General features: G+C 56.6%; 2 protein-coding genes across 3 annotated transcripts in view; both read right to left on the bottom strand.

The window, feature by feature from the left end:
- Positions 1-16,734, bottom strand: part of PRR5 (proline rich 5) — a 56,066-nt gene extending 39,332 nt beyond the window's left edge. Inside the window, exon 1 of one of the 2 annotated variants that reach the window (XM_065945235.1) lies at positions 16,506-16,734. The gene's annotated coding sequence lies outside the window, so the exon portion shown is untranslated. Of the gene's footprint in view, positions 1-10,207; positions 10,337-16,505 lie in introns of those variants that run through there. The other variant, XM_065945206.1, reaches the window with a different exon arrangement.
- Positions 14,951-23,103, bottom strand: part of LOC136170044 (collagen alpha-1(I) chain-like) — a 31,827-nt gene continuing 23,674 nt past the window's right edge. The window contains exons 15-17 of the mRNA XM_065938417.1: positions 20,123-20,274; positions 16,366-16,953; positions 14,951-15,103 (exon numbers count right to left, since the gene is read on the bottom strand). Coding sequence (XP_065794489.1) covers positions 14,951-15,103; positions 16,366-16,953; positions 20,123-20,274 — 893 coding nt within the window. The remainder of the gene's footprint in view (positions 15,104-16,365; positions 16,954-20,122; positions 20,275-23,103) is intronic.

The following is a 23,103-nucleotide window of genomic DNA, read 5'->3' as shown; positions in this document are numbered from 1 at the left end:
GGGCTGGGGGATTTGCACAGACGCAAATGAGTCAGAGCTGGCAGGTATGTGGCTGAGCCAGATTCCATCAGACTCCAAAGATGGCCTGCAACTTAGTAGGAGAACTAGAGACAGGTATATACAGGCTCTGAAAGTGCCTGGGAAGAAGCAGTGATACATGGAGAGTATGGTTACTATTTTGCATTCACCACTTAAAAGGCAATTTAGAGAACTGCACAACCTGAAAACTCCTCCCTACATATCCCCTAGAAATGCTGCATAAAAAATTATACAGGTCTAAACACAGAACTGAGCTTGTAAAAAAAGTGAGGATAATCACCACAGCCAGAATGATAATAACATTAGTATTATCATTAAGGTATTCCTTATCAGTATGTTTATATCATATCTAATATTAATTTACATAATTAAACTAATAATTATTATATAATTGAAACAATAGATAGCATCACTGACTCAATGGACATGAGTTTGAGCAAACAGTGGGAGATAGTGAAGGACAGCGAAGCCTGGCGTGCCACAGTCCGCGGGGTCGCAAAGATTCAGACACAACTTAGCGACTGAACAACAATATTAATTTTACTGAAGGCCAGCATAATGCTTGCAATATACAATAATTCAATATGAAGTGATCTCAAGTATCTTAACAGAAACCTCATTTAACATGCAGCCAGGAGGCCAGAAGGGGGAGCCCTCACACCCTAGCACTCCCGGTCAATCGCAGACAAAACAGTAAGAGACACAGCTTTGCATCTCCATCAGGAAGAAGGTCACTACTCTACTACCCAGCTGGAGGAAGGAAGAATTTCTCCTTGCCTGGCAACAGCCCAGCCAATGAGAGACTGGGACAATTCAGCCAATGAAAAGCCACTACACTTGGAACTCCCCGTTTCCTCCAATGGAATCTTTTGTTTATAACAGCCCCTCCAAATCCCCTTCTCTCTTATAAAAGAATGGTACCCTGGACTTGCCTGTGGTTTGCCATAGGCTGCACATCCTGAGTTGCAATTCTTTGCCATTCCCGAATACACCTCTTTTTGCTTGCAAAACAACAGGTGTTCTACTGTTTTCTGTCAACACCCTCTAGCGCTTGCAGCAACTCCAACTCTCTGCTATCCCCATTTCACAGGTGAAGAAACGGAATACATCCCATGCTGGTGGAGCTGGGATTCAAGCCCAGGCAGTCCGGCTCCAGGGTCTGCTTTCTTGACTATTATACTCTGAGAGTTGTACTCTAGTTAGCATAACAGTTAGATCACAGGAAAAGACTGTCAACTAAAAACCCAGATGTTAAATGAAGGAGTGGCAGCCTTGTGGGGTAGGGAGGGGGTTGCTTCCCTGGTGGCTCAGACGGTAAAGAATCGGTCTGCAATGCAGGAGACCTGGATTGGATCCCTGGGTTGGGAAAATCCCCTGGAGAAGGGAATGGCAACCCACTCCAGTGCTCTTGCCTGGAGAATCCCATGAACAGAGGAGCCTGGCGGGCTCCAGTCCACGGGGTTGCAAAGAGTCAGACATGACTAGCGACTAACACACATGCTGAGACAGAGAGGTTAAAACCAGCAGTTGGGAGATATGACACCAACAAGCAGGACGACGGAAGATGCAACTGAGCCCCTCACAGAAAGCCAGAGGTCTCGAGGGCGGCGCCCCTAATAAACGGGCGGCTGGGAGAAAGATCTGCCTGGTGACAGAGAGGACAAGAAAACTTGTCTCTGACCACCTGAACCTGAGGTAGGAAAAAGCCTGCACGTCTCCTGAAAATCTGTAGTCAAGGGTCTGCCTTCAGACAGGGGTGGGCTAGGCAAGTGTAGAGAGCCTAAACTGATGAACACAGAAGTGGCTCCAGGCTGTGCTAGCCCTAGGCTTCCAGGCAGAGCGACAAAGCTGCTCTCCAGGGGCAGGTGCACAAGCCAGGCTCCCGGGGTTTCCACGGATAAAGCCTGGATGGAAATAAACTCACGATCCAAATTATACAACACACAGGCAAACAGGCCACCATGAGGCAAGGAAAGCAAACACGACAAATGTCGGGGTGAAATTCCTAGCACTTCAGCCAAGAGACTATTGGAAAGAGACCATAACATGAATTTAACATAATCAAAGACAAAAGAAAGCAGGGATAAGACAAGATGTCATAAAATCTGGGACTGTCGCTGAAGCTCCAAAACTCTGCCACCTGATGCGAAGAGCCGAGTCACTGGAAAAGAGCCTGATGCTGGGAAAGATTGAAGGCTAAAGGAGAAGGGGGCGGCAGAGGATGAGATGGTTAGATGGTATCACTAACTCAATGGATGTGAATTTGCGATAACTCCAGGAGATAGTAGAGGACAAAGGAGCCTGGCATGCTGGAGTCACCTGGCATGGGGTCGCAAAGAGTTAGACACAACTCAGGAGCTGAACAACAACAACAGAAGCAACCCACGTACTGGGCACCTCCCCAGGTATGAAATGGGATGGAGACGCCCACACCACCTCAGCGCTGACTTCCCTGCCCTGCCCTGCGTTCCACAGTCTTTGTAAGCGTGCCCACCAGCTCAAGGGCCTGGCGTGTCTAGGAGGGTATTAGATACCAAGGCCCACTCCTGTCTGGGTGACGCTGACAACATCTGGGTCTGTACAGAAGAGGCAACTTCACGGCAAACTTGAGCTTTCTGCTGCTCCATGCCTAACAAAAGCCCAGTTGCGAGAAATAATATTCTCGCATGAGCTTGGTCCAGAAGATGCATTCCCCTCTGTCACCCCAGACCAGAGCTTGTCAAGACAGGGTCCTGGAGCTTGACAAGGATCTGTGAAGCCCTGAAACTGCATCACTCCTGAATGTGAATGTACCTTTTACTGGAAGGGTGTGGGGAGAGAGGCTTCACGGGCTTCTCTGAAAGGGCTGAGAGCCCCTCTTAAGGCAAAGCCAAGGAGTGAGCATGGCCCATCGTATGCAGCATCTCAGTTACCCAAAGATTTGGAATGGAGGGAGGAAAACACTATTTTCTTTTTTGGGCCAGGCTGCGTGGCATGTGGGAACTTAGTTCCCTGACCAGGGATTGAACCCGCACCCCTGCAGTGGAAGCGTGAGAGTCTTAACCACTGGGCCACCAGGGGTGTCCTGAAAAAAGGACAGGGAAGCCTGGCGTGCTGCAGTCCACGGGGTGACAAAGAATCAGACACGACTTAGCAACTGAACACCACCACCGCATGGCTCCCTCACAGACTTGAGGTGAAATCCTCATGGCTTTTGAAGGTAACACATGAAACTTCAGTCATCTCACGGCTATGGGCCTCACGGAGTCCTCCTTGCAGACCAGCTGAGGGGGCCCCTCTCCAGCGCCCCTGCAGTCAGGAGAGCCTGAGTGTCCGACTCCGGACACTCGTCCTTGGACCCAGCCAGCCCACAGGAGCACTGTGATGCTGCTCACAACATCACACAGGGAGCCCTTTGCAAGAGTTTCTAGGCTTGTCCCTTCGGTTTCATTATCCTGAAAGGCTCTGTTTTCATCTTAAGGGCATTATAAAGCTAGTAAGTGATCCTCTTTCCCTCTTTGCTTTGGTTGCCAGGAAGCTCACAGTAAAAAGTTCACAGTCCCTGCTCATATAGGGACTTCCTTGGTGGTCCAGTGGTTAGGACTCAGTGCTTTCATTGAAGGAGGCCCAGATTTGACCCCTGGTCAAGAAACTAAGACCCTGCAAGCTGCTGGGCTTGGCCAAAAAAAAAAAAAAAAATCAGTCCATACCTCACACGTGATCTCTTGGTGTGTGTTTTGTTTTGTTTTTTAATGCAGGAACATCTTGATAGTGATGATAGCCATAACACAACCACAGGTATTACACTATCAACATTTTCTAATAGCCAGGCACAGGCCTGAAGGATGTACATGCACAGTCCTGCTGTCCCGCTAACACTCACACAGGTACTGCCGCTCCTGCCTCACGGACAGGGTGATGAAGCTGCAGGAGCGGGGCTGATGGTCCCTGTGACACACGAGGGGTGAGGTCAGGGCAGTGGGGCGTCACAGGGCGTCTTCCCTGTGGCCCACACAGCAGGGCGGCAGCCGCCATCAGACTCTGCTTCCTGGGGAGGGACTGGGGGTAGGGGTGGAGGGGAGCAGGGACTCAGAGAATTCCACTCCCAGACGTGTCTGGAGGGAAGGTACACTTGTCCCAGGCCCCTGGGGTCCCTGAGCCTTCCGCCCTCCTTTACATTCCCCTCCCGCGTCTGCAGCTCCTATACGTTCCTGTGGTCGATGACTTTAGTTTAAGTTTGGCAACTGCCATAGCAGCTCAGAAAGGGCATTTAACAAAACCCACCTGGCTCCCCTTGCCTGCAAGAAAAGCCGGTCAATACGGTAAATACAGGAGGAGGTGAGAGAAGGGGCTTCCTGAGAAAGGATGCTGGGTGACCTGGTTCCAGTGCTGCCTCCCAGGCCCTCTTCTCACACCCTGTCCTCCAGGAAGCCAGGCCCAAAGTCCCCAGAGTTTATGTGGCCCATCTGTCCATTTTACAGACAGAAAGACTGAGGCCTCGAGAAGGGGGTGGGGCATGCAGGGTCAATCACAGAGCAGGGACATCCTGACATGTGGCGAAAAGGCTCAAATACTGAGGTCCTACTGGGTCCTACTCCCTCCCTCCTGCGGCAGCCCACCCAGGTCAGAATTTCCACCCTCATTTTTCCAAGGAGGAAATTGAGGCCCCAGGGGAACGGACCTGGCAGCTGCTTGGCAGGCAAGTGGAAGTGCTGAGACTGAGCCCAGTTCTGACCTGGAGGCCACACACCTCACACTGTCAATCTGGGGGGACCCCCCACCCCTCCGTCAAGTCATCAGTAATCATGAGCACCAATGCAGGCTAGAGCCTGGCCCCAGAGGCTGCCACGTTCCCCCTTCCCTGGAGAGTCACAGGAGGCCAGTAACAGAGGAGGCAACAGGTGGAGGGTTCTGGGACCCCTGAGGACCCTGACGGCCTTGGGGAGCTCCGACGAACCACCAGAGGCAGTGACATTTTAAACAGGCCCGGAGGGATGACCTCGCCCAGCAGGGCCAGGCTGGGGTGCAGAGCGGGTGGCCGGCATTGGGCTGACCACGTCGTTGATGAGAACGCCGGCTGAGCCATCGACAGGGGAAGGACCCTGAGCTCAGAGGGGCTCGGGCTCTGGAGGGGACAGCACACGGCCCCACGGGCAGGGTGAAGGCAGGAGGCAGCCTTCTGGGGTGGGGGTCGGGGCGCGTGGCTGGTGCTCCGACGGCCAAGGTCTCTCTCCAGGCCGAGGTGGTGGGGCCTCAGGGGAGGGAATGCAACATGGAGAGCGGAGGCCGGAGATGCGCCTGGGGGGCGGGAGCCAGAGCTCCAGGGGCTGGGAGGAGCTCATGCCCCAAATCTGGACCATCCGATAAGGGCCTGAGCTCGGGATTCCTGCCCCAAGTTCCTACTCTGCTTCGCCGGGGAAGGGGGCACTTAGAGATGCACTTGAGAAAAGTCCGTGTCCTCCCGAGACACCGGGGTGCCCTCCGGCCCCCTCTGTCCTGCTCACGGGACAGGCTGCCCACCCCCCCCATTATGCTCCCACCCCATTCCTGGGATCTGTAAGTAATGAATCTTGTTGACTTGGCTGCCTTGGTGAGAGTGTATTGAAACTACAGCGTCAGGGGTCCCGGGCCTTCATAGGGTCGCCCAAGTGACCAGACCTAGGCAGGGGGGCACAGCCCGAGGGGGCCGGGCCGGAGCGGGCGCAGGGACACGGCGCCCTGGCATCTACGCCCCCTGGCAGCCTCCTGTGGGGCGCTGGGCGTGGGAGGGCGGCCCTGCCCAGCCCCCCGGCCTGACCCCCGAGCGGCTCCTCGCTCAGGTCTTGGCAGTTTCTGTTTTTGAGTCACGGAGGCCCGGGCTCGTTCTCTGAGGTTCCTTGTGCGGGTGGCAGAGCGGGTGGGGACCGAGGTGAGAAGTCTGTCTGGGAGGGAGACTGCCGCCTCCACTGCACGCCGCCTGGCGCCTCCTGCACTGGCTGGGCCCACGGGATTTCCCCAGACTGGGGGGCAGGGGGCAGGAGGGGGCTCTGCTGGGCTCTGCCACAGAGATGAGGCAACAGGGAAGCAGCCAGTCACAAGCTCCCAGCCCCTCCCAGGGAGGCTGTCAGCTCATGGGGTGTCCGAGGGCAGAGCAAGGGAGCCAAGAGCCTCCCTGCAGCCTCCCGGACAAATGAAAGCAGAAGTCAATGTCCTGGTGGAAGGTGCAGTCCTCAGAGGCCAGGTCCAGTGCATGTCCACATGCTTGCCCTTCACTCTTTGGGATAACTTTCCCTAAGCCTGGTCTGGTTGGCCAACTCCTATTCATCCTGCAAAACCCTACTCAGAGTGACCTCCCCCACCAACGTCTTCTCCACAAGCCCCGCCCCGCCACACACAAGTGCGTTTGAAAGGCAGGACTGTCCAGGCCACCTGCTGCAGTGGCACATTCCCCAGAGGCTCGGAGAGCGAGATCCCTTTTTTTTTTTTTTTTTTTTGAGATCCCTCACTATTAAGGACATGCTCCTGTCTCCTTCCTTAGCTGGCTCCTGCAGTTCCAACCTGGCTAGCAGTTCAGTACTCTCCACATAGCAGGCCTGTCTGCACAACATTCCCGGGTTGGGGGGGGTTTGGCAGCTCTCTTCACTGAGGACATGGAGGCTGCGAGGGTTGCACAGCTTGTCAAAGGCCGTCTGCGCTCTCCTCCTTTCCGTCAGTAAGTGCTTCTTGAGAATCTAACACTCACGTACCAGTCCCTGAGCTAAGCGTGCGATCTGAACCTGCCCTTGGCCACATCTTGCACCCTGTGGCGGCCTCAGCGTCTACTTGACCTCGTAACTGCTCTGGGAGGAAGCTAGGCTGTGCGGGAGGGAGGGAAGTTATCCTCACTCTTCCAGCGGGGACTGAGGCCCACACTGGGCACGTGGCCAAGCCCCTGGAGGGGGCGGCAGCCTACACTGGCTCCTCTGCCTGCCTTGTTCACCCCACTGAAACCCACAGGGAGCAGGGGACCCTCACCCTCTCCTGGCAGAAGCAATGGAAGGAAAAAGGTGGGCCCTGGCTGGGGCCTGGGCAGGCCTCTCTCTCGCCCCTTCTCCTGTCTTGCCCACCCACAGATGCCGACAGCCCCTGCCAGAGCCTCCTGTATCAGCAAACACGCAGAGAGGAAACCCATCGGAGCTCAGCGACACCCCCCACACCCACCCTGCCCGGCACCAAGGCCTGCAGCCGAAAGACCGAGGTGATGGCCGGTGACCCTGACCATCAGCACGGAGGCCTCTTCCCCGTATTGGCTGGTTCTCCTCTGCACCCTCAGGTAGAGCAGAGGGCATCTACCTGCACGGGCCCGGCCCCCGCTGTGATTCAGCGGGCCCCCGTGTTCCCCCTGCCTCAGCTGGCTACACCCAGAGCGTGCAGAGTCGGCTCCCTCTCTGACCTGCCTGCCTTGTTCCCGCCCCCCAAGGGCGCACTGCTCACACTCCCTCGGGTCCACATCTGGGGTGGTCCGAGCTGACATCCTTTTTGGCTGCTTGAAGCTCGTTCCAGTCGGTCTTGTGACACCACTCATGTCCTGTTTCTGAGGGTTCTCCTGAGAGCCCTGTCCCCAAAGTGCCTCCCGTGCTCACGTCTGTCCCCCTAATTTGCCACCCTGGGAGATGCTCCAACCACAGACAACAGAGATCGTGGACCCAGTGAATGTCAAGGGCTGGACTTAATAATCAGCTCTACAAAGGGTGCTCACTTGGTCCAAGACGTCATGTTCTAATCCCCACTCTACAAATCACAAATCGGAAGCCCAGAGCAAGGGCTGCAGGTGAGAGGCCAGACGTTCCAAGGTGGCCTCTGGGGACAAACAGACCTGAAACTTGGTCACTTACTGCACTTGGCCTCAGTTTCCCCATTCTGTAAAGTGGGGCCACAGCCGGGTCAGCCCCCTAGGATCCCCATAGAGGTAAGGGTCACACGGGCTCCTTAGCACACTGTGCCTCCCCTCTGGGGGGGGGGGGCTGGTGGGTGCACCCCCAGGGGATGCAGCCAACTGTGACTCTAACAGGGGCCACACCCCCTCCTGCCCCTATCACTCAGGATCTGGTCCAGTCCCTCTCTGCATCTCACCTCGCCCTCGTCCAGGCCTCCAGCCGAACAGCCCTCCCGGCCCCAGTACACCTGCCTCCCTAGCATCTCCCCCTGCACCGCCACCCCCGGCAAGGTCCCAGCTTCACAAGGCTCTTTAAGCTCCTGCTGGAAGATGCCCTCCTCCTCCAGGAAGCCCTTCTGACTGCCCTGCGTCCACCCCAGGGAGGGCCGAGAGCTTCCTCTGGGCTTCTCTTTGTGACAGCTCCATCACACCCTGGGTCTGAGTCCCGGCAGCCTCCCCCATCAGACTGCGTCAGGTCAGTCTGACGACGAAGGACTAATTCTCCATCAGACTGAGTGTCCCAGCAGCAGGGGCTCTGTCGCCCCGCAGGGCTCATCACAAGGCTCTCAACACACATGTAAAGTCCCTGAAAGAACCTGAGAAAACTAGAAAAAACACGGAATAGTTGGAAGAGGAAACAAACCACCAGAGAAAAGTTACTGCCCTCATCTTGGCGCATTTCCTTCCAGTCTTTATTGATTTTTTTGCCGGGCTGTGTTGGATACCACCGTGAGCACCCCATAAACGCAAGCCTGCCTGCCTCTCTTCCATGAATAAAATCTGGGCTTGCAAAATGGACCTGAGGCCTGACAGAGGGACTGAGTCGGGGTCATGCAGCTGCAACAGGAGGGGCCAGCCCTTTTGACCCCCAGGGCTCTGCACACCCCGCCCCACGAGTCTCGGTCCCAAAGTCCTTATTATCTGCTCTCTAGCGGAATATCCATCATCTGTGAAGACCAGGAAAACAGGGGTCCCCCACAGAAACACAGCGAGTTCACACGTGGAGCACACCTTACAGGTTTCCCACTGTCTCTTACAACACATTCCTAAAACCCCTGCCGTGATGTCTGTCACTCACCCCCTCGTTTTTCAGGCACTCCTGGGCTATGCCAGCCATACGCTGAGCCCTGGGACCCAGAGATGATGAATCAAGCAGAATTCTGCCCTTGGAGCCCCAGGCTGGCAGGAAGGAGACTGGGGAACAGGTCCAGTGCTGGATCAAAGACAGGAGCAAAGATGCCAGGGCACGGGGGCAGGGGAGAGGTGTCTACCCACCCTGCCTGGAGTGGACGCGGGGCAGTCAGAAGGGCTTCCTGGAGGAGGAGGGCATCTTCCAGCAGGAGCTTAAAGAGCCAAGAAAAATCCCCGGTGAAGAAGGGAGGAAAAGAATTCCAGACAGAAGAAGGGCAGGAGGACCGTCTAGAGGAGGGAAAGGTGGACAGCAAGTAAGAATATGAGATGACCTCCAGGCCGTGACCCTGGAGGAGTGACCCCGGATATGACCCTAGCCACCCCCAGGGCTCCCTCCCACAGCTGCAGGCAGTGAGTGTGGCTCCAGGGGCCAGTATTCTTTAGAACCGGGCTTGGAAGAATCTTCCACCTTCAACCATCAGAGTGCAAGGCCCCGGGGCACAGGCTATGGGCTATTTCCTGGGAGAATCAGCTGCAAGGCCTGCCGGGATCTCTCTGGAAACCAGACCTGTCCCAAAGGCCAATGGATGCCGTCAGGCCCACGCGAAGATGTGATGGAGCAGAGGGACACGGGTGCGATCCTCACTTGAGAAAGCAGGGCTACCCCCACCCCCTTCACAAATGGGAGACGGAGGCTCAGAGAGGCGGAGCGACCCGCCAGAGGTCACACAGCACGTAAGCAAGCAGTACGTGGGCCCAGGCCCAGAGTCCAACTCTCCCTGGCTCCAAGGGGGGCCCCCCACCACAGCCCAGTGTCCCCCACTGGTCCCCAGGCCTGGCCACTGCACCCAGAATGTATTTTATGAATGAGCGAACAAAAGAATCCGAAAGCCCTGTCCTGCCCACAGCAAGAAGGAGCCATCTGCTACTGTTTTTTGTTGGTGCTGTTACTCTGCAAATGGAAAGCACAAACCCGAAGTCACGGCCCGCTGTCACCTCGGGGCGGGCGGAACACCCAGGCCCTGCCGCGGGGCTGGAATGAGTCCACCGGCGCCTCGGGGGAGAGACCGGGCAGCCAAGGGCGGCATCTGCTCGGCCACTGACAGCGGGAGACCTGCCCTGTGCCTCGGGGCCTCTCACTAGACGGGCGTGCCGGGGACCTACCTTGCCTGGTGCAGTGGGGACTGAGGAGCTGGGGTCCCGTAGGGGTGGGTGCGGGGAGACCCCGTCTGGCTGGCCTCCTCTGCCCGTGACCCTGGCCACCAAATGAGCTCTGAAACTCTCAGCCCTAACCTCGCTAGATGCCCGGGGCCCTGTGGGCAGCCGAATGGCTTACGTATTATGAGGCCTGCGTGTGGCCAAAGGGCAGAGGGGCTGAGGAGGGCGCGGGCAGGCGGCTCAGCGGTCTCCCCGTGACTCAGCGGAACTCGACGAGGCGGCAGGCCCGGGGTGAGCGGCCCCCAGCGGTACCCTGTGCAGGGAAGCCCGGCCGCCGGCATCTCTGATAAATATTTTATCACTGCTCACAGAGCAGGCCCCAGGAAGGTGCCTGCAGCCTCGGATGCCGCAGAGCACCCATTCCTGCCCAGACAGAAGGACGTGGCTGGGTGGGGGGTGCAGGTGGGGTCAGGAGCCCATAAGGCTAGCCCATTCCTGCCCTGGTGTCACGTCAGGTCAGCTCAGCTCAGCTCAGCAGATGCCCCCCGGAGCCTCACTCACACTCTGCCCCCACTGTGCTGGGCTCCGCCCTGCCCTGGAGAGCTCCGAGGCTCCTCTGCACTACCTCCAGAACACCAGCACTCTGCCCCTTGGCCTGGTCAGACGGCCCATGCTGCCCGCCGAGTGCCACTGGCACCTCCTCCAGGAAGTATTCCTGGTTCTCACAGTGTGGCCTTGGGCAGGGCCATCGCCCTCTCTGAGCCGTTTCTAAAATGGGGCCGATGATTGCCACTCATGGGGGACCAGGTGAGACTGTAAGTGAAACGTCTCCCAGCTCTTGGCCCACATGGAGACTCATTCTTTTTGAAGGGGCCTGAATGTCAGGAATGAAATCAATAGATACGAAGGAGTATGTCTAGGAGTGGGAGGCAGGAAAGTACGGAGCCCGGCTCCTGCTTGCAAGGCTCCACAATTTAACTGGGGAGATAGGGCCTAAATAATAATAATAATAATAACAGCAACAGGAGTAACAGCTACCATATTTCAAGACCCTCCACTGCCAGGCAGCTGACATCACAGCCCTTCATTTTCGCCTCCCAGAGGCCCTGTGACGTGAGGCTCTCACCCCTGTTTCATAGCAGAGCAGGAACCTGGGACTCAGAGGGGCAGGACTCTGCCCAAGCTCACGCAGCTTGGCAGGGCCGACCTGCTGTCCTGCTGGACCTCTGGGGTGTGACCTCGGGGTCCACATCTGCTTTTCACATCACTGTCCACGTGGAGACGCCACCGAAAGGGGGACGGTCCAAGTCAGACGACGAATATCCACAGGATATATCATGCAGCCAGTAAATCGCCACTCTTTAGAACTAATGGACTTTTGAAGGAATGGGGAGGGGGGAAACACTTGAAGGATTACAGTTAGTGGAGAAGAACAGGATCGGGGCTACGTGTGGTGTGATGACATCATGGGAAAATAGTTCTATGTCAAGACGCGTTTATTTAAACCAGACTGGAAACGATATACAAAATGATGATGCTCAGGGGACAGAGTTTATGGGTAAAACTGAGGCCTATTTTCCAGACTTTGTACAACACGGCTATGTGGATTTTATAACTTAAATTTTCCTTAGAAACAGGGCTGGTCCACTGCAAGGATTTATTGGGCACCTGTGTCGGCCCTGTGCTGAAAATTTGCTCCTCATTCAGCCTCAGATCGGGTCTGTGGGATGGACGAGATGGACACCATCATGAGGGAAGAAGGACCTGGAAACACCCTCTCCACCTCTCCACAGTTGGGCCCACCAGCAAACCCAGCACAGCCAAAGTCAAGCTCAGGTTCTTCTCCCATGTGGAGTCTCCTGTAACAGGGACCATCACCACCACCTCCTGAAGTCCTGCACTGACAATCAACAGGAGTTTGTGAGGTAGTGAGCTCCCCGTCACTGGGGACAACCAAGCAAGGAGCTTCATGTCTCTCCACCAAGGAGTGGCCTCAATAGCTGGTTTTCAGTCCATCTTAATCAGACCTAAAGCCTCACCACCTGTGTGAACTTGGACAAGATCCTGACCTCTCTGGTTTGCCGTCCTCATCTAATACAATGACCTCATGAAGTCTCAGAGGGTTAAATGAGGGCAAATACAGAAGATGCTTTCCAGATACCTGTCAAGGGCTATGTTGACTATTATTATTTCACGGTTTTACCTATTCACCGGGGGAGTGCAGATATAAAAATTCCCATTCCACAGGTTTGAAAACTGAGGCACAGTGAATAAGCCGTTGCAGACTCAAATGGGTGTAAGTGGCTCTAGGCAGATTGATTTTGCTGGAGAGACTGCTTTGGCAACACAAAGAAGAACTTTAACCAGTCTAGCTGAAGGCACAGAAAGCAAAACTTCAAGAACCTTCTAGAAATTAGTAGGAGCCCTGCTGAGGTTGGTGAACCTATAGTGGCAGCTCCTGACGGTGAGGCGTCTTGGTGACATTCCCTCACCTTACGGCATGTAGCATCGTGGAAAGCGGCAAGCATACCTCAAGCCAGAGACCCAGGGGTTTGAGCCCCAGCCCTGCCTCTTGCTGCCAGGGTCTCCGGGCAGCTCTTGGCCTCTGTGAGCCTTAGTCTGCCCATCTCTTAACTGGGCATGGCCATGACTGCCTTCTGAGTTGGCTGGGATGGTGGCTGGGATGGTGCCTGGGGAAGACTCCGCACAGGGCCTGGCACACAGTTATGTGTTCAGGGAATGGTCAACCCCTCCTTCCTTCTGGAGGCGAGTCCACGCTTTGGAGTCAGAATCCCGGAGGGCAAAACCTGTTGCTGCAACAAACCACATAGATTTTCTTGATAACCTTTTCAGAAGGGACTTGGCCCCAGCCCCTCCCCACTTGCCTCTGGGTTTGGTCAGGGGTAACGCAGTAGCAAACGTGTCCTCGGTCCCCTCTGCTCCCCCCAGAGGGTAGAGATGGGGGCCGGCATCACTTGAGGGCTTCCCCACGCCGGGTACTGAGGGGCCCTGCACATGTCTCAGCCCCCGCTGTCATCATGTGACCCCAGAAGTGGGTTCCAATGCCACCATTCACACTGATACAGACAGGAAGCCCAGGGCCGAGGCCGGGCCAGCCTGGCTACAAGCCGCTGTCACTGCAGGACCGTGTCACTGTCCACTCAGCCACCCCGGGACAGGTCACCCTGTCCTTCTGGGGCCCTTTCCTGAAGCCACGTCGTCCTCACGAGCACCCACATCACAGATGAAGAAACTGAGGCACACAGAGACGCCACACAGCTGGTGAGAGGAGAGGATGAGATTTGAACCCAAGCAGCCTGTCCCCAGAACCCAGGCCTTCCCCTGAGCTGAGTGTTCCGATACACGCTACGCCGATGGGAGCACTGAAGCTCAGAGAGGTTAGGCAACTTTCCCGCATCCACACAGCTACAAGCGGTGCTGGGTGGACCCGGCTCTCGGGTCTCCAGCCTTTGCAGCCCTCCGCCGGCCGCTGCTGGCTCCTCCTCCAGGCCACCCAGGACCTGGGCTCTGGGTCAGAGCCGAGTCTTACGGGCAGTGCCCCCTAGGCTGCTCCCCTGAGACATTAGGATTCCTGAGTCACCAGAACTCTGCTCACAGCGAGTTCAAAGCCCCCGCCCCCCCAGGTGCTCCCCCCACTGAAGTTTGACTTTGAGACAAGAGAGGGATGTGGTTAAAAAAAAAAAAAAAGGTTATACTGTCACCAGGAAGTCACTCCTTGTCCCACTAACCCAGGTCTTTATCACAGCCCACAGCCGTAATTCACATCTCCTGACTCTAACCCTGGTTCTTCTCAGTATCCGTATCCCTGAGGGCCACCCTGGGCCTTGGGGTGACTCCTGTCGTAGGAAGTCCTGACCCCGATTTTCACCCGGAGGACCACTGACAGCCCGTCTGACCCAACAGATCCCCAACCAGCTCGCGTCTGTGGCCTCCCTGTTTCTGGGTAGGTTTCTCTGCCTCCCTGGGGACCCTCGCTACCCAACAGGCCTGGAGAAGGCTCTGGGGAATGAATGAATGACTTTTCCAGTGTCTCTCTGAGCATCTCGAGAGCTCCACTCCCCTCACAGATGTCCCGAAGATGATTTTGTTCACGTCCATGAATGCCCACCACTGGGGGCAGCAGGCGAAGGCTCAGGGCTTTCTCCTTCCTCCCCCACCCCGGCCTGCCCTGGGTTTCCGCTCTCCTGACACTGCCAGGGGTTGCCCTGCAGACAAACGTGCCGTCTCCCAGCGCCTGCCTCGAGCAAGAGAGCTGGCACGGGCACCCAGCCGGATGCCAAGTGCTGCCTGGTGCTGTCCGGGCAATTCCGCGTGGCCTTCCTCAGACCCTTTGAGCCGCCCTTTAGAAACCAAAACCCCATTAGCTAGCAAACGTTTCTGCACAGACCACTTTCCCTGCTGCTGAGAAATTACGTCCATGTGACTGTTCCCATCACCAGACAGGGAGGACAGCTGGGACACAAGGAGTCCCAGCCACTGGCACGACGGGCACCCAACCCCCCACAGCCCCCCATCCAAGGTGGACTTCTGCCGTGCCAGGGCGTGGCGCCCGACCACCCCCCAGGAGTTGGTAATGCTGTGGTTCCCAGTTTCCAGATAAGGAACCTGAGGCCCAGAGAAGCCGAGTGACTTGCCCAGGGCCACGCAGCCAGCCAGCGGGGGTCCTGGGACGCTGACCCAGGCCTGCTTGGGTTTATCGCACCCCCTCACCTCCGTTTAAACAATGCCTCAGAACCCCAGCCCATTCAGCAGTAAAGTCGCTGAGGAGGCCTGAACCTCCTCTGATCGATCGGACTTGGGCTCAAAGAGGGCAAGTGGCTTGCCCAGGGACACAGCAAGGCCATGCCCCTGGGATGGGCTCCCCTTGGGTCCGCCCACCACCTGCCAGCCAGAGGGAGCCACGTGACCTTGTCTGATCACCCAGTGCCAGCACCCAGCATCGCTCACACCTGAAGTTCATCAGAAGGGCGGAGGGGAGCTGTAAGATGCGGACGCCTGGTGCCCCATCAGAGGTCAGGACGGGAGCCCAGGAGTCAGCATTGTATCAGGCACTGTCGTTAACGGGGACAGTCTAGAGGTGCCAGCCTCTCCTCCCAGAGCTCCAGGAAAAGTCTTGGGTTGGGCCTTGCAGCAGGTCTAAGAGGTCACAGGGCACTCCCCTCCCCCTCCAGATGCAGTCCAGGGGCTGGCCTCTGGGATCCCGGGGTGCAGCCCTGGTCTCGCCACGAGCATACCTAATCACCGGGACATGATGGCCGTCCCACGGGGTCCTCACGGCAGCTGCCTGCAGCTCTGACCGCCGCCCCGGGCCACGGAGGGGGAAATGGAGGTCGCCCTCAGGAAGTGGCCTGGCTGAGCAGGGCTGGACCACACCCTAGGACCCGGGGACCAGGGACCCTCCCCCGCCCCAGCAAGTTCTCCCCTACCTCGGCTCCATTGGAAAAAAAAGAATCTTAGAAAGCTGTCAGGCGCTGCTCATGCCAACCGGGTCCAGGGAATGATCTGATTTTGCCCGAGGGCAAAGGGTCCAGAGTCAGATCTGACTGTGATCGGGCAGGTCCGCCTCAAGTGCCACCTCTCAAGGGATGGGAGGGGGCTCCCCAGGTGGTGGGCATAAGGTGCTACATGCTCCCACTGTGGGGGGGGGGGGTGGCCTCTGCCCTCAGACGTGCCTGCTGCCCCCAGCCCACCCCCACAGCTCTGCAGGCCAGCTCCCTGCAGGAAGGTGGCGGCAGGCCCCGGTCACAGGCCAGAGGGGTGGGGCCCCACGCTGAGCCAGGATGGGGCTCAGAAACGAGGTGTCTCCCTCCCTCGACCATCTTTGTTTGCTCTGTTAAGGGGGGGCAGTGGAAAGAGAGGGGAGAGCTGCGAGGGGGAGGGGACAGTGACGGGGTGGGGTGGGGAGGGCGATCAGGAAAGAGACAGCTGGACAAGCGGCTGGACGGACACGCAGAGACCCACCCACAGAGACAGAGAGAAACTCGGAGACAGAGAAGCCGGCGGAGTGGGGCGAGGTGGAGGGGGGGCGCGTCCAGAGAGAGAGAAGATGAGCTCGGAGGTCCCAGGAGACCGGGGTGGGAGAGGCTGGACCCCCCCCCCCCAAGGGGACAGCCCGACCCCCACCGCACCCCATGTCCCCGCACCCGACGCGACACGCGCGCGCGCGCGCGCACACGCCACCCCGGCGGCGCCGCCCGGCCCCCCCAGCCCTCCGAGGGGCGCGCGCGCCTCCCCCGGCCCCCTCCCGCGGCGGGGGCCTCCCGGACCCATCGCCGCCGCTCACCTTGGTCCCCGCGCCGCCTCCGCCGCCGCTGCCGCCGCGCAGAGCCAGAGCCCGGGGCCGGGGGAGGGGGCCGCGGTGGCCCCGCCCCGCTCCGCCCCCCGGGCCCGCGCAGGGCGCCCGACGCGGCCGCGGCCACCGGGCCGCCGGGGCCGCCGGAGGCCGGCGGGAGGTGGCCGCCTGGGCCGCGGGCACGCCCACCCACTGCGGTGGCCGGGGGGCCGGGACCCGCCGGAGCTGGGAGCCGCGAGCCGGGGGTGCCCTCCCCGGATCCCCCCATCCGGGTGCACTGCGCAGGCTGTGGGCGGCGCCCGCCGGGGAAGGGGGCGTCCCCGGCCACCCGGGCGGCCCCATCGGCTCTCGGGCCAGTAATCCATCTCTCCTCGGCGCTCTCGAACGCCCACTGAGCGCCCCCTCCCCAAGCCCCAACCTGCGCGCGGGCCACCGGCAGCTGAGAGGAAAGATCAGAGGCTCAGATTCAGTCCCTGCCTTGGGGCTTGGGGTTTTGCTGGGGGTGGAGTGGGGGCGTGGGGTGGAGCAGAGAGGGGAAGGATGGGACAGACAAACTCTTCCAGCATCTAAATATCCCAGGGCTTGCGGTCGTCACAGAGTGGCCGATTGCTTCGTGGGCATCACCCTGGAACTTAATAGAAACTGGAAATTCTCGGCCTCACCCAGACCTACAGAAACTGGAGATGGAGCCTGGGAACCTGGGATTTAGCAAGCCCTCCTGGTGATTCCCCAGCTCCCAGAACGTTTGAAAAGTTCCCTTCCGGTGGAAATAGCCAACACCCCAATACCCCACACCCAGCACCCTACACCCAGCGCCCCAGCTCCACACCCCAGAGTGTCTGAAAGGGCTTCTTTTCACCCTTCACTTAAAGACACTCACTCTGTCTCCTCTTTCACAGTGTTGGGTGGTGGGAGGGACTCCTGGACCAGGAATTCTCTGGCAGGGTTAGAGTAACAGGCAGTGCTGGTTGGAAGCCGAGTCACAGTGCTGCCAGGCCCAGGAGGCCTGGCTGGGGTGGGCTGGCAGAGATGGGTACCGGTTCTTGTATGTTTTAACCTGTAGTGATTGTTGTGAAGTTTTGAAATGCAGTTATGCAAATATTTATGTCCATGTTCAGGACTGAAACATCTTTCACATCATTGTGCTGGTTGCAGCTAAGCCACCCAACCCCCAGAAATAGTGGCATAACGGGGCCCGTTGGATGGCAGTCGTTCCTACTGACTAAGCCCGGGAGAGGGAGTGTGCTGAAGGGGTGCTCCAGGGCCCTGGGATGAGCACCTCTGCCTGGGCAGCAGGCCTGGCACCCCCAAAGGTGGGAGGGGGTATCGGGACAGAGGGACCAGCTGGAGCAAACATGTGGAATGTGTCCTGGGAATTTCTAGCATGTTTGCTGGACTATCTAACATTGCCCCACCGTTCTCTTCTTTTGCCTTGCTTCCTTTGACTTCTTCGTACTTGCACTTGGCATTCCATTCTGCAGCGGTTATTTCTTTATTATATAGTTTGATTGTTGTTGTTCAGTCACTAAGTTGTGTATGACTGTTTTGCGACTCCATGGACCATAGCCCACCAGGCTCCTCTGTCCATGGGATTTCCCAGGCAAGAATACTGGAGTGGGTTGCCATTTCCTTCTCCAGGGGATCTTCTGACCCAGGGATCAAACCCTCCTGCCTTGGCAGGTAGAGTCTTTATGACTGAGCCGCCAAGGAAGCCCATAGTTTGATAGTAGAATGTAAATTCCCCGAGGTGGGGATTTGTCTCTTTTCTTCCTCCAAAGGGTTCCCGGTGGTTAGGGCAGTGTCTGGCACTTGTAAGCTGCCAGATAGATGTTTGTTGAAAGAATGCGTGGATGAATGCCCCCACGAGGAGCAGTGCCAGTCACTTGTCACTTGTGGCGTCCCTTGCCACCCCCAGGTCCAGACTCTGTGCCAGTCCTGTGGACTGCATCCTCTGCTGATGCCTCTTGGGGTCTGGCCAGTAGAGACAACAGCTGGAGATCAGAGGGGGAGGGAGCAAGGATGGGACCTTTCCTCCTGTTGCCATGTGCTGTACATGGACACCATCTGTTCACCTCCATGACCACAACTCTGGCTGGGAAGCCCTCTGTGACTAGCTCCCACCAGCTTCTGCTGGAAACATTATTTCCTCTGCTATTAATAGTTCCTCCAGCCCCAAGGATGGTAGCAGCTTCCTGCCATCAAGGGTCTCTGGGTGCTCCTGAAACTGCCACACCTCTGTAAGCAGTCCCTTTAGTCACGTGACTTATCTGGACCACCTGGGGCAAAGTCTATCTTTTCCTGGGACCAGAACTAGAACAGATAGGTATTATTTTTGCCACTTTATGGAAGAGGAAACTGAGGAGCAGAGAGGTTATAAAACATGCCCAGCCAGAGATCCTAATAGATACCTGACCAGAGAAGATATACAAATGGCAAATAAGCATATGAAACATACCTTGCCTCCAATATTATTAGGGAAATGCAATACCACAATGCGATACCATTAGATACCTATTAGAATGGCCAAAATCCAGAACACTGACATCACCCATTGCTGGTAAAGACGTGAAGCAACAGGAGTCCTCATTGATTGCAGGTGGGAACGCAGAACGGTGCAGTCACTCTGGAAGACAGTTTATAGATTTCTTACAAAATTAAACATACTCTTACCATACAATCCAGCAAGCACTCTCCTTGGTATTTACCCGGAGGAGCTGAAACTTAAATCCATGCAAAACCTGCATACGAATATTTATAGCAGCTTTAGTCATTTTGCCAAAACTTGGAAGCAACCAAGGTGGCCTTCAGTGAGTGGATAAACTGTGGTATAGCCATACAGTAGAATGTTATTCAGTGCTAAAAAGAAAGGAACTATTAATATTAAGCCATTAAGAGTCAGGAAACACAAATGCATATTACTAAGTGAAAGAAGCCAGTTTGAAAAGGCTACATACTGTGTGAGTCCAACTTGATGACGTTTTGGAAAAGGCAGAACTATGGAGACAGTGCGATCAGAGGTCACCGAGGGTTAAGGGGAGGAGGGATGAACAGATGGAGCACGGAGGATTTTTCCGGCAGTGAAATTTCTCTATGATGTTGTCATAGTGGATACATGTCCTTACAGGTTGGTCCAAACCCGAAGAATGTCCGTCCCCAAGGCCAACTGTAGACTTTGTATGATAAGGAGGTGTCAGTGTCGGTTCACAAATTGTAACAGATGTACCACCCTGGCATCTGATGTTGATGCTACGGGAGGCTCTGGAGTGTGGGGGCAGAGAGTACATGGGAAATCTCTGTACCTAAATTTTGCTGTAAACCTAAAACTACTCCAAAAAAAATAAAGCCTTTAAAAGATATCCAGGACCACATGTCAGTAAGTGACGACAGAGCCAGTCGTCCCAACCCAGGACCCCCTGGTTTAAAGTCTGTATCTGGTTTTGGGGGACTTTGAGCTCTTCTCCTTTGAGGGGCCCAGGACTGGAGGGTAAGCGTGGAGGGGACCCAGGTTATCCAGAAGCAGTCGACCCCCAGAGCCCCATCCACGTCCTCCAGCTGCCGGGTGAGAACTGCATGTGTCCCTGCGCCTGGCAGGAAACCCCAGCCCGCACACGCGTCTCCTCTGAGCTAATCTGCAGGTCACGTGAGGCCGTGGGAAACCGCAGGCGGCTCAGGTGAGGCCCAGCCCTGCGGCGGCCGCCGACCTTCCGTTTCCTTCCCTGCCTTCCGAAGGAGGCCAGCCCTGCCGTGTGCCGGGTCAGCCCTGGTGTGGAAGGACACAGACTCTGCAGAGCCTCAGGCTCCTGTCTGTGCAGTGGGGGAGGGTCATACTTGTCAGTTTCACATTTGTTCTTTCACTTATTCATTGGCTGATTGAATCACTGAACATCACTTAGTGAGCTTTTGCTCACCGCCTGGCATGGAAGAGACCTATTTAGCAGATCTAAAGCCCTGGGACTTCCTTGGTGGGCTAGTGGCTAAGACTCCACACTCCCAATGTTCAAGCCCTGGTTGGGGAACTAGCTCCCACATGTTGCAACGAAGATCAAAGATCCCACTCGTGGCAATTAAGACCCAGCACGGTCAAATAAATAAATAAAAATCAATACTAAAAAAAAAAAAAATCTAAAGCCCTGTGCAAAGCTTAGCTGTCTGATGGGTGAGTCTTGCTATTTCCAACACTGCCCCTGTGGATCTGGGGCCCCTTCTGGAGTCTCCTGACACATCCCACTTGGCCAAGAGGGGCGTTTGGTGCTTTTGTGGGATGTGGAAAGAGCCCAAAGACTCCTAGGGCTCTCTAAGCCTCTTCTGCATGGGGAAGACCCTTGGAGACACCTATCCAGTGATGGCAGACAGGGAGATGGAGGCCAGCAACGTGCAGTGACTTGCCCTGCATCACACTATGTGCCAGGCTTGTAACGGCCCCCAAAGAGGTCCATGTCCTAATCCCCAGACCCTGTGCAGGTATCACCTTTCATGGCAAAAGGAACTTTGAAGATGTGATTCAGGAGCTTCAACTGGGGAGATGATTCTGGTTACCCAGTGGGCCTGATACCCTCCCAAGGATCCTGTGAGGAGGCAGGAGTGAGAAAGGGTGCTGTGGCAACAGGCACAGAGAGAGAGATTGGAAGATGCTCCCCCATGGCTTTGAAGACGGAGGAAGGGGCCACCCGTCATGGGATGCAGGAGGCCTCTAAAAGCTAGAAAAAGTAACCACAAGATGAATTCTTCCCAGAAGGCATGTGGCCCTGTTGACTTCTGGCCTCCAGAACTATAACAGAATAAATTTGTGTTTTAAGCCTGTGACCATCTGTAGCCGCAGGAAACTAGTACAGGCAGTGAGGCCAGGAGAGGAAGTCAGGTCTGAAGCTGAGTTTGGCTCTACCCCGGCCTGGATCCCTGTCCAGCGGCTCTTGGACGGGAGATTGGCTTGGTGCTTCAGGATTAATCTTCCTCTCATGAGGTGCTTACAGTGGTACAAGAATATTATACACATAAAACTGTAGCCTGCCAGGCTCCTGTCCATAGGATTCTCCAGACAAGAATACCGGAGTGGGTTGCCATTCCCTTCTCCAGGGGATCTTCGCAACCCAGGGATCGAACCTGGGTCTCCTGCATTGCAGGTAGATTCTTTACCATCTGAGCCTCCAGGGAAGCCCATTATACACATAAATACTATGGAGGAAATGAAACGCCATGCGTGTCCCCAGTTTTGAAGCCTCTGGGGCACTCAGGAATTTTCCTGAATGTTCAGGGGGCTGTGCTCCATGCAGCTGTCCCCTTTCTCTGCAGACCCCTCCCTCTCCGGAACAAACAGCCTGCGCTCCCACGGAACATAAACTTGCCCAGAGCACCAGCACCAGACAAAGCTGATCAAAAACAGCTCGATGATCACTGAACACAGATGACAGTGTGAACATCGGCCAGGCCACAAAATGACCAAACCTCTCCCTTCCCGGCTGCAGGAGTGACTCCTCGCGCCAGGCTCCCCTCCCTGCGGAGAAGTTTTACCAAGATTCCTGATCACCGCACCACCCGCCCTTCCTGAGAAGGTCCAGTCTGGGACTCAGAGCCACCCATCACCCAGCACACGCCCAGCGCCCTGAAGTCCTTTCTTATGAGCACCCACGGCTCCCAGGCACGTCCTCCCTCTAGGTGACAAGCAAGCCACTCACCCTGTTTTCCCACTGGGGTGCTCCTGGCCATCTTGGTCGCGGGGAGCTTTGGTAGTGGGGACCCTCTCCATGGGTCACCATTGACAGCCCCCTTCTTCGACTTTCAGGCCGAGAGGGATAGGGCAGGACAAGATGTGATACGTTGGAGCCGAGCTGGAGCTGTGATGACTGGACCAGGCTGGCTGGGGGAGGTGACCCGACCTGGGCAGTGGGCAGACTTGCCAGGTGGCCGGGGGATGGGGGCTCCAGCAGAGAGCTGCAGCCTCCTGGCTCTGCACCCGCTGGTTCCAGCTCCAGCCCTGGAGGAGCGATCTGCTCCCAGCCTGGCCCCAGCTGAAAGCCAGGCCTCCCTCCGCCTGGCTTCGGTCCCTCTGAAGACTTGGGCTGTCCCGCTGGCCACGGTCACAGGGGCCGAGCATGGTTCAAGTCAAGGAGTGTTCTCTAAGTGCCTCATCCACGTTAGGTTCTGAGTTTGGGCCTGGATGCAGGGGGGAGCCCTGGGGACCTCCGAGGTGGGGGCAGGCAAACCAGACCTGGAAATCAATCCTGCCAGCTGGTGGCTGAGGACTGTAATACTGTTGATGTTGTTCAGTCGCTCAGTCGTGTCCGAGTCTCTGTGACCCCATGGACTGTAGCATGCCGGGCTCCCCTGTCCTTCCCTGTCTCCCCGAGTTTGCTCAGATTCATGTCCGTTGAGTCGGTGATGCCATCCAACCATCTCATCCTCTGCCGCCCGCTTTTCCTGTTGCTCTCAATCTTTCTCAGCATCTGGGTCTTTTCCAATGAGTCAGCTGTAATAGTGGGAGCCCAGAAAGGGTCCTGGAAATAGGGTACCACCTCCTCCTGGGAGTCCAGTGAGAGCTTCCCAGCCCTGCCCTCCCAGTCCCAGGGCAGAACCAGGCTTGGGACTCAGGGAC

Source organism: Muntiacus reevesi, chromosome 1, assembly GCF_963930625.1.
Source record: "Muntiacus reevesi chromosome 1, mMunRee1.1, whole genome shotgun sequence".
Lineage (NCBI taxonomy): Eukaryota > Metazoa > Chordata > Mammalia > Artiodactyla > Cervidae > Muntiacus > Muntiacus reevesi.
This window is presented reverse-complemented; position numbering and strand designations above follow the sequence as displayed.